Genomic DNA, 10,329 nt, shown 5'->3' with positions numbered 1-10,329 from the left:
TGATTGTCCTTATATGCGTTTCTGTTCTATCACACATAGACCAATATGCTTGGTCCGATCTGGGCTGGTTGTCCTTTACTGTGTGTGTTCTGATAGGCTACATGCAAGATATGATTATAATCCGAACTGGGCTGACTTACCGATCGGCGCTGTATAAATTGTAAGAGTTGCTGTTTTCCTTCGATATTTTCAAGTACTTATTTTCTTTTTTTTTTCAGTTGATTTTCTTACTTCCTTTACGAAGTGGCTTTCTTTCTTTTCTTTTTTCTTATTATAAATTCACCCAAGAAGTGTCAAGTATGTAAGAAACTATAGAGCTTTTAATTTGAAGACAGCCGTTCTCATAGGGAATGCGAAAGACGCATTTTACGTGACATCAAAACAATGTGTGTCAATATAATGCTTGTTACAATGAAGTGTCCATGCACATGTGCACGCACACACTACTTCCAATTTTGTTTAATCATCTTTCTCGTCATTTTGCTGCAGTTACGCCACACGGTGGAAGACTCCTTTCTCACACAACAGACAGAACGCATCAAGAAACTGGCTGACGTCATCACCAAACTGCGTCGCTACACAGAACAGGAGTACCCTCTGGGAGAGTACGTCATTGACCTGGAAATGGGCAACTGAGAGGCTATGGACACTGTTGCGTTGTGTTTGACGCATCAACTTATTTTATTCTTTTTGCTATTATCGTCTACGTCTGAGCGTATTTATGCACAGTCGCTTTACTGAGTTCACTGTGGACTTATTACACATTACTTGATGTCGTCCCCCCCCCCCCCATTTTATTTTTAAAACCTAAATTCTGGGACGTATTTAAACGAAAACTTCATGTGCGTTTTAGGCATATGGAAAATAAGTTTCGTGTGATCAACCCATCCAAGCAAGAACTAGGCATGATACGACGCGAAATGACCATCATGAACACAAACCAACCCTTGTCGCAATGCTTTTTGTTTACGTTTGTACTGTTTGCGTGGTAAAAAACAACAACAACCAAACTACAAAGAACCGCGCAAACTGAATGAACGCGTCGGTTTTTCGGACCTAGCAAGATGACTGCATGTTAGTTTAGCGACTGAATCTGTATCAAAATTAAGCACGATAGCTTTCAAGACTGAGTCGTAAACTACTGAAAATTGGGTGACAACATCTACTAATGTTAACATTGTTTCATCTATGCGCGAAAATTGCCGTTAAAATTGGTCCCTGAATTTATAGGATACTAAAACAGGACTTTACCTCAGGAACTTTCCATAAAATTTTAATATGAGTGTTATCAAGCAGCTGGTGAACAAAGATAAAGAACATTTGAAAAGTGTTTCCTTTTCTCGTTGCTGAAGTGGATTTTGATTCTATGTACTGGTTTCAAAGGCAGTGACCTGCGGGGAAAAAAACCTTTGACAACAGAGCAGAAATAAAGTTCTTATCGTGTTTTGTCTTGCCTTGTCAAAAAGCCAGGCCCTCTCTGAAGCATCAGAAAGTCGATCATCCTACCACATACATGCATGCAGGTTTGCGGGTGTGTATGTATTAGTGTGCATGTGAATGCCACCTGGATCGTCAAATGTCATTATATTCAGTCATTCTCCAGTAGACCTGTTGTTCAGTTTTCTGTATTTCAGACAATTAGTGTTTTGTTCTGGCAATAGTGTTGTAAACTATTTTAAACAACTAATGACAGTATCAAAGAAACTATACAATTTTTGATTCACTTGTGTAAACAAAGTGAGTCTATGTTTTAACCCGGTGTTCAGTTGTCTGTGTGTGTGTGTGTTTGTGTCCGTGGTAAACTTTAACATTGACATTTTCTCTGCAAATACTTTGTCAGTTGACACCAAATTAGGCATAAAAATAGGAAAAATTCAGTTCTTTCCAGTCATCTTGTTTAAAACAATATTGCACCTCTGGGATGGGCACAAAAAATAAAAAAATGAAGCCTAATTATATGCAAACTGCATTTACTGTTATATTTATATTTTTTGTATTCTCTAAACTTGGCACTTTGATCTGATATTCTGACCCAACAACAAGAGCAGTCATTATTATCATTTTTTGTTCAAACAGGAACTTCTTTTGCTAAGCATGGAAGTTTTATTTATTTTGCAAACGTTTTGGTGCAGATAGTAAAAAGGGGAAATTACTCTGTAATTAATGCTAGGGGACTTGATTTGCTTTAAACTGATCTTTCTCATCTTAAACATTACATTTTGAAATTATACTCAATACATAAAAATCTTGGATTTTTTTTTTAAAGTGTATCACAAGTGAGTCTTGAAGGCCTTGCCTCTCTTGTTATTTATGTATTTGAAGATATGGATTGAAAAAAAATCAAAAGGTTGTTTAGAAAGAAAGAGCTGCTATGATCAACTGTTTCCATAACATATGGATTAATGCATAAACCATGTCCCTGACCTTCACTGAACAAAGGTCATGCACAAAATGACAAGGGGGTCATGATTTTTTTAATTTTTTTAATTATGTTGGAAATATTAATTTGCTCGGTGCACTGAAATTTACCTGTTTGATGACACACACACACATACATGTACATACCATAGTTATATGTATGTTTTTATTTGCACCAATCTCTGGTCAAACATCATTTTGCAGAGAATGAATCACTGGGACTGCATTTGTGATGCAAATCAAGTCAGATGAAAGCTACGAACATGTAATTATATGAAGCAATGTACTTCAACATCTTGGGAACAGCTAAAAGAAACATTAGAATTACAGAACAGCATATATATACTGGCCAGTCAGAAGCACTCTTTCTTCTATTTTTGTAAAATTTCCCAAACTGGTCATCACCTGAGAGAAAAAGACGACACAGAGATTAACAGAAACAAAATAAAAATGATTTTTTTTCACAGTAATGGAACATGCCAGAATATTAAAAAAAAATAACCAGCCAAGCCCATGAGACAGTCCGAGACACAGTGAAAAACAGAAAGTCAGAGACACACAGCCAGCCACTTTGACTTTGAGCACCAGACAAATATGTAAAACACACAAACAACTGATCTTTGGGGGGGGTTTGTTTGTTATTTATTCACACACACCATTTTACCATCAAACTGAGCTATATACATGTGGTTTACAATGCTACTGCTCAAGATTCTAGGATACAACATACACAACTCTGTACACTGGAACTACCATCAGACTGTGATGTTAATAACCCAACAAAGAACACACACATATTCTCAAGGGTTTTCTCCCTTTCTCTTCAGAGACTCCAAGCTGCCATTCCCATGTTGATCTTTTCCAAGAGTGGTTTCTCACTTGTTATCCTGCCCTCCACCATTCAGGCAGCCGCACTGTTTTTCAGATCTGGATCCTGGGTGTTTGTTTCCAAAACGTCCAAATGTTCACATAATCAATGTGTATATTTCTTCATCCTCATGGACAAACGGATGAAGGGGAGTGAGGCTATACCAGGTCTGTGCTTATGTTGACCTGTGAGGACTGGACTAATCTCTATCTGAATCCATAGTATTGTGAATTTGTCAGATTCAAACTGACCATGAGGACTTTCGGAATGATCTGACGCTTTAACCTTTTGGCTACCATGGCTGTCCAGGTCTTATGAAAATTAATGACCACAAACATGTACTGAGAATAAAATCTCAAGAAACACACACACATAAAGAGAGAGAGAGAAAGACTGATATACATATGCAGACATGTAACAATTGTTCTTTTATAAAACCACCAATGAAGGTCTCAAGGCTAAAGCATCATTCAACAGCACGGTCAACATCAGGCAAAGATAAAAGATGGTTCATGCACATGGCTACATACACACAAACGCACACACTCATTCACTTATACACTGTATCCCCACCCCCATACATACAAACAAAAAAACGACAACAACACTTGTATATGTTGTAAACTGCACCAAATATCGCACAAGTGACACAAGTTTATGGGGAATGATACACACCCTGGAACATTTCAACTGGTTTCTCATTCCATCTTTCAGAACAGGCAAAATGTGGTAATATTTCTTGAGCTTTCAGGTCTATGACCTCATATATGTCAATTGCCATTTTGTCACAGGTTTGAATTATGAGCAGAATCAACATTCCTGAGCAAAGCTTTGCAGAACAGAATACTGTGAAATTCAATCAGTAATCAACTTTACTCACTGGGGCCACAAAAATGAAAACACAATATGAAGTCAACAAACATTTGCTTTGAAACATGAACCATCAAAGCTTGCCCTGAAACATTACAACCACCAACACTTGGTTAAAACCTTCAACACTTATCATAAACCATTAAAACCACCAAGACTTGTTTTAAACCTTTTACACTTAATATAAACCATTGAAACCATCAACACTTGTTTTAAGCCTTCAATACTTAACATAAAGCATTAAAACCATCAACACTTGTTTTAAACCATCATCGCTTGTCATGAACTATCTGAAACATCAAAACCAACCACCAATCCTTGTAATTAACCATCAACACGTGTTGCGTAGCATCAACGCTTCTCCTGAAACATCTATACTGGTTATGAACCACCAGAACACAGAAGCTAAAGGGAAACAATCCAGAAGTATCCTCTTACTTCGCCCAGATGGGTTGCTAAATCTACAAATCATGAAATTATACTGGATGTGTTATTTACTTGTTTGTTTATCTATTCATTTAACAATGTACAAGTTGATGGGTAGCACAAATCCAAGTTCCAAGCATCTTATTGAAAATGTAGCACCTGCTGTCTCAGATGAATGAAAACCAGCAGAAAAAGATTGCAAATGGTCAATGGCATGTACTACCAAGTACCCTACTTGCTATATACTTACCATGATGGCACATAACAGTTTCCCCCAAACTTTCAGGTACATAAAGTCATCAACAAAATAGTCTTAGAAAATAGGTACAGGTTGCATTCACTTGAAAACTGATAAATACCGCTCTTTCAAAGTTCCATTACAAACACAACACAAGTCCAAACCACAGATCTTCTCTTGTTTCTGAAACAGCTTAAAAAACACTTGTGTTAATAAAATATGAACAATGACAGGTAAAAGTGAGAGGGGCAAGGGGAGAAAAGGTGACGGGGAGAGAAACAAATGTAAATATTGTACCACCCCTTTGCTGACAGTGATCGGGGCCCAGTGAAGAGAACCATTGTTGTTTAGACTCGAGTTTTGCTTCCCACAGATTCAATTTTAGTTTCTCAAGGAGGCATCACTGTGTTCTGCATTCTGATACTGCACAACCCAACAGTGAGACACTGCCTACAATACAACATGTTCCCCTCTCCATGACAGAAAATCAACATGCAATGGCTTCCATCATTGCAACAAATACCAGTCTGTGAACCAACACCATTCCAACAGCACCTACACACACATACTGCTGAGGTACAGAGCATGTAAATCATGATTTGCTTTTTCACAGTGATTCAAATGAAACAAAACATGGCCATCATAAGCACTGACAGTTGGCATGATCCATGCAGTCTGTAACAACATTGATCCTTTTTCACAGTTTTCTTGTCTGTATTAAAACTCAAACAACAAAAACACCATAAAAAAGAGCGAGAAAATGGGAGAGAAAGACAGAGTGTATGAGCATGCACGTATCAGCATGCATGTGTGTTTGTCTTGTTAAGTGCATGTGTGTGGACGTACCAACAAAATATGAGTGGAATTTTTAACAATGACACATCATATATATATATATATATATATATATATATATATATATATATATATCCAACTTCAAAGCTACAAAATGTGAACTACAGACAAAGTAATGACAACATTTAAGTAGGATATCACTGTGTTCATAGTAAGACAGACTCATAACATTTCTTGAGCAATGATGTGTATGCAAATGTGTATATGTAGATGCACATACATTAAAAAAACATCGAGAACAAAATACAAAAAAAAAAACACAACCTTATGGAGAATAAGAACAATATAGGATTGTTTACTGTTGCTTATAGCCAAGCCGACCACATAGGGCCATATCAGAACTGCCAAACCATACAAATGCTCAACTGCATCAACACATAACTCACATATACACACGCAAAAAAACCCTCTAAGATAAACCCACAGTACACAGTTCATGACACATTATCCGAACCATTTAACTCCTTAGGGCAAATAAGACCAGGCCGTGCTGAAGACGTCAGCCCTTCCACTTGATTTATCATCCCCAGATTTTAAAAAAATCATAAAAATGGATAAAAAATACTTCAAAGCCAAATAAAAAAATACATAAAAAGGCCATATAGGCAAATAACACTGCAGAATGGACAGCTAGTGCCCATCCCAGTGTTTACAATTTCACTTCCTAGTTGCCAGAGAGCAAAATGCAAACAATGGGTGAAAAAACATAAGTGAGAAACAGAAATGATGGCATCCTGTGAGGAGAATTTTTGTTGAGCTGTCATCAAGTGTCATTCACCCAAACCACCTTCATAATCACAACATGACAGCTGGCAGTCATAATATGGTGACAATGTGCACCAAGATGTGCGCACACACACACACACACACACACAGAGCTAACACCTACATGTGAGATATGGATAAATGGCAGAGAAGACAAGTAGTGTTGTTACATGTGGTCAACATCAGCAAAGTTTGTGGAACTGAAAAAATCTTGCCACTCAGTCACTGAGGTTTATAAGCATAAGACACATACAATAATGTGGAAACAATACAATACTACCTCGAAGAATGTAATGAATGTGAACAGAAGACAGGGATGGACTGCACAGCTGATCAAAATGACATGAACAGACTCTGCCAGTGATGATCATTCCCTCTCTGATGCTTGCCAGGAAACAAGATTCAATTTTCCTCATTTAATAAAAACATGCATGTGATGTTTTTAGAATGATAATTCCTTCTCTCTTTTAAAAAAAAAAAAGTAATTTATTTCATTTAATGATGATGATGATGAATCCTGTTTAATGTCCTGTCACACATACTGGTGATTGTAGACATTTTGTTAGAGTATTGATTTTTACATTTAAGTGTTATCGTTTAGGAGAGGAGGGGGAGGGGAATGAATGGTGAGTTCAGGGAAACTGGGTAGATGGAGGGTAGAATTTGTGATAAATATTTATGTGTAATAACAGAAAATTATCTAATGGACTTTGTAAAAGAGAAGTCATTAATCAAACTGCAAAACAACTTTTTTTCATTTTTTGTTGTTAGTAGTTGTTTTTAGTAGGTTTTTTAAAATTTTTTATAGAACAATCTTTTCCCATAATTTCTCTCTCTCCCCCCTCTTGGAGCTTATGCAACTTTTCAGGCGGGATCACTCTTTTACATGGGAGGTTGTTGCCAGTTTTGTGGGTAGCTGCTTCTTGCGTCAGGTGTGCTTGAGATCTGTGCAGTTGGTGAGACAAGGACAAAGAAACTTTACACTGCAAACTCCATCCAGAATATCAGTCTCTTCTGTACAGATTAGAAAAAACAACAACCAACAACAGACTCACTATTACCAAACAGAAGTGCACACAACAATCAAGGGCATGGTAAAGGATAAAATAGAAGGAAATGTTTGACGGAAACAAAATCTTAACAAAAGACAAAGTGCAGAATGGCACCAATCTATGTCAAGAAGATCACTAATCTGTTCAAAAGCAGAGACCAGAGCTCAACAAGAAAAAAAGTGTAACAAGAGAAACAAATTAAGCAAAATGTATATTTCCTTGTAAAAGAGGAGGGGATCACAGCCAGAGTAATGACATGCCAACAAGAGAATAACCTATAGCTCAAGAGTCAGCCTGCACAACCACCAAAGGGTTTGTGGCCAAGGACTTTCTTCTCCATGATCCTCAGATCCGAGGAACCTGCCAACACAATCCTCTGGAAAAAAAGGAGGGCAACTCAGCCAGAGTAATGACAAGCCATCAGAACATGAGAACAACCCATCACCGCACAGCCAGAAAATAACAAGCTAAAATGATATGAGAATGACCCATCACAACACAGCCAGAGTAATGGCAAGCCAACATAACATGAGAACAACCCATCACCGCACAGCCAGAAAATAACAAGCCAAAATGATATGAGAACGACCCATAACCACACAACACAGCCAGAGTATGACAAGCCAACATGACATGGAAATGACCCCATCACAAAATGCCAGCACTAGGCTGTGTCTGGAATAACAGGTGACAAACACACTGTAAACAGGACGGCAGGAGGGGTAGTGGAGGAGGGGTGAGGGGGGGGGGAACCAAGCAATGTAACACAGCACATTTGTGAAGGTGATCTTTCCATGAGTGAATGTTACATATCCTTCTGTGTCTGAAACAAACTCCACTTCCAGCTCCTTTTGACTCCAAAACACCCTGTCCTTCTGTACAAGCAACCAAAAACAAAGAAGGTGAAATGTTATATAAATTTCCAAAACATTTAAGCCAGTAAGTTATTAGAAGAACATTCTATGTTTGACACACAATTAATAAAATGAAAATCCAACCACATAACTTTTGCTGCGCAAATGTAAAACAAAAGATGATGGTTGATTGTTCATTGTTTTTTGTGGTCAAGTCAGCCAGACAGGGCCATATCAGGACTGCCAAACCATACAAATGGTCCACCCCATCAACACAAACACACACCACACACATACACAAAAACAAAACAAAAAATCACCATGACAAACCCACAAAACACAGATCATGACACATTATTCAAACCATTTAGCTCCTTAGGACAAACAAGACTAGGCCGTGCTGAGGATGTCAGCCCTTCTGCTTAATTTTTTATCCCCAGATTATATAAAATCATAAAAAAAAGGATTAAGAAATACTTCAAAGCCAAACAAAAAATACATAAAAAGGCCATATAGGCAAATAACACTGCAGAAGGGGCAGCTAGTGCCCATCCCAGTGTTTACAATTTCATTACCAAATCGCCAGAGCAAAACAGCACAGACAGTACATCATAAACTGCGGAATAGTGAAAAAATGTCGACTTGCTTGATAAAAAAAAAAGGGGGGGGGGGGGGAATGGACTGGGAAGGCAGAAAAAGGAGACAACAGTGAAGAAAGAAAAAAGGCAGAACTAAAGAGAGCAACAGAAAAGAGGAAATTCCTGACATAAAATTTCCAGAAGGCGGGGATGCAATTTATACTGCAAGAACCCCTGCCATCCCATGTGTGGATGATGTTGATGACATGATGATGATGATGATGATAACAACAACAACAACACCGATAAAGAATAAAATACTTCCACAAACACATTCAGTGAAGCAGATGGCATCCATTGAGGCCGAGTACGAACGAAAAAAAAATACCTTGACTTCATCACTGCCTAAAATTTACATTGTCGATTGATAAAAACAACTGCAGAAATGATGAATTAATGCAGTGATATACACCTTGAAATCATGACATTCATTCCCTGCAATGAAACTGACAGCATTCATCATGTCTGAAGAAAGATCAAAATGTATTCAGAGTCAAATTTTGAATAAACCAGATTTATCTGAAAGTGATCATAAAGCATAATTAAAGAGACTGGAAGTGGTATCAAACTAGGCAGTCTTGCTGAAAAAAAGGTGTTCAAGGTGTTTTCAGTTATGTTTCTGACAATGCTGTATCACAGCATTAAAAGTGAAATGAATGACATAAATGTTGAATACATGCTGCACCACTTACAGATTTCCATGATGAAATCCATCAAACCATTTCTTTTTAACTGTCAGCAGAGAAAATACATGAACAGTCTGTGAATGAATAAGCTTCACCTAATAAAATGTATGCTGTAAAAATCAAAGTCAAATGATTGGTGAACTGAGAGACAGCCAGTGAAGACCACCATTTACTTGCCATAATTCTTCAAGGTTACACAGAGAAACTTCCTGCAAACACTTCACACAAGCAAAAGACAAACACAACAGACCTTGAATTTACTCAGTCAGACAAAGCACCAATGCGTCTACCAATCCATGATAAAGCTCCTTTCAAAAGTGACACTTTCTGAACAGTACTCTTGATCATGTGTGATCTTGGGCTTATCGTCATTGTGAAAAAGACAGTAAGCAGAAGGAGCATAAGAAACCTGCCAACATACACATGTAAATGATAAATGACAGACAGGAGACAGAGTTGACATTCTTCAGTGTGTGTTCCGTAAGTCATTAAATCCTCCCAAGGGAAGGGCAGCATAAAAAGGGTACTAGCAGCTGACAGTTGTTTCAGGTTGTGGAAGGCTGTCAGGCTTAATGCTGCTCCCTGACAGCAACCTGAAGAGCAATAAAGTGTGCGGTCTCCAAGCGACTTAACATCAATAGTTTCCTATGGATTGCTAA

At 37.8% G+C, this 10,329-nt stretch overlaps 1 protein-coding gene across 1 annotated transcript in view; it reads left to right on the top strand.

Annotated features, from left to right (window-relative positions):
• The window catches only part of LOC143296427 (uncharacterized), a 24,382-nt gene extending 22,936 nt beyond the window's left edge, over positions 1–1,446 (top strand). Inside the window, exon 14 of the mRNA XM_076608348.1 lies at positions 490–1,446. Coding sequence (XP_076464463.1) covers positions 490–636 — 147 coding nt within the window. The 3' untranslated portion in view covers positions 637–1,446. The remainder of the gene's footprint in view (positions 1–489) is intronic.
• Positions 1,447–10,329: the final 8,883 nt, after the last annotated feature.

The sequence above is a fragment of the Babylonia areolata genome, chromosome 2 (genome assembly GCF_041734735.1).
Source record: "Babylonia areolata isolate BAREFJ2019XMU chromosome 2, ASM4173473v1, whole genome shotgun sequence".
Classification (NCBI taxonomy): Eukaryota; Metazoa; Mollusca; class Gastropoda; order Neogastropoda; family Buccinidae; genus Babylonia; species Babylonia areolata.
This window is presented reverse-complemented; position numbering and strand designations above follow the sequence as displayed.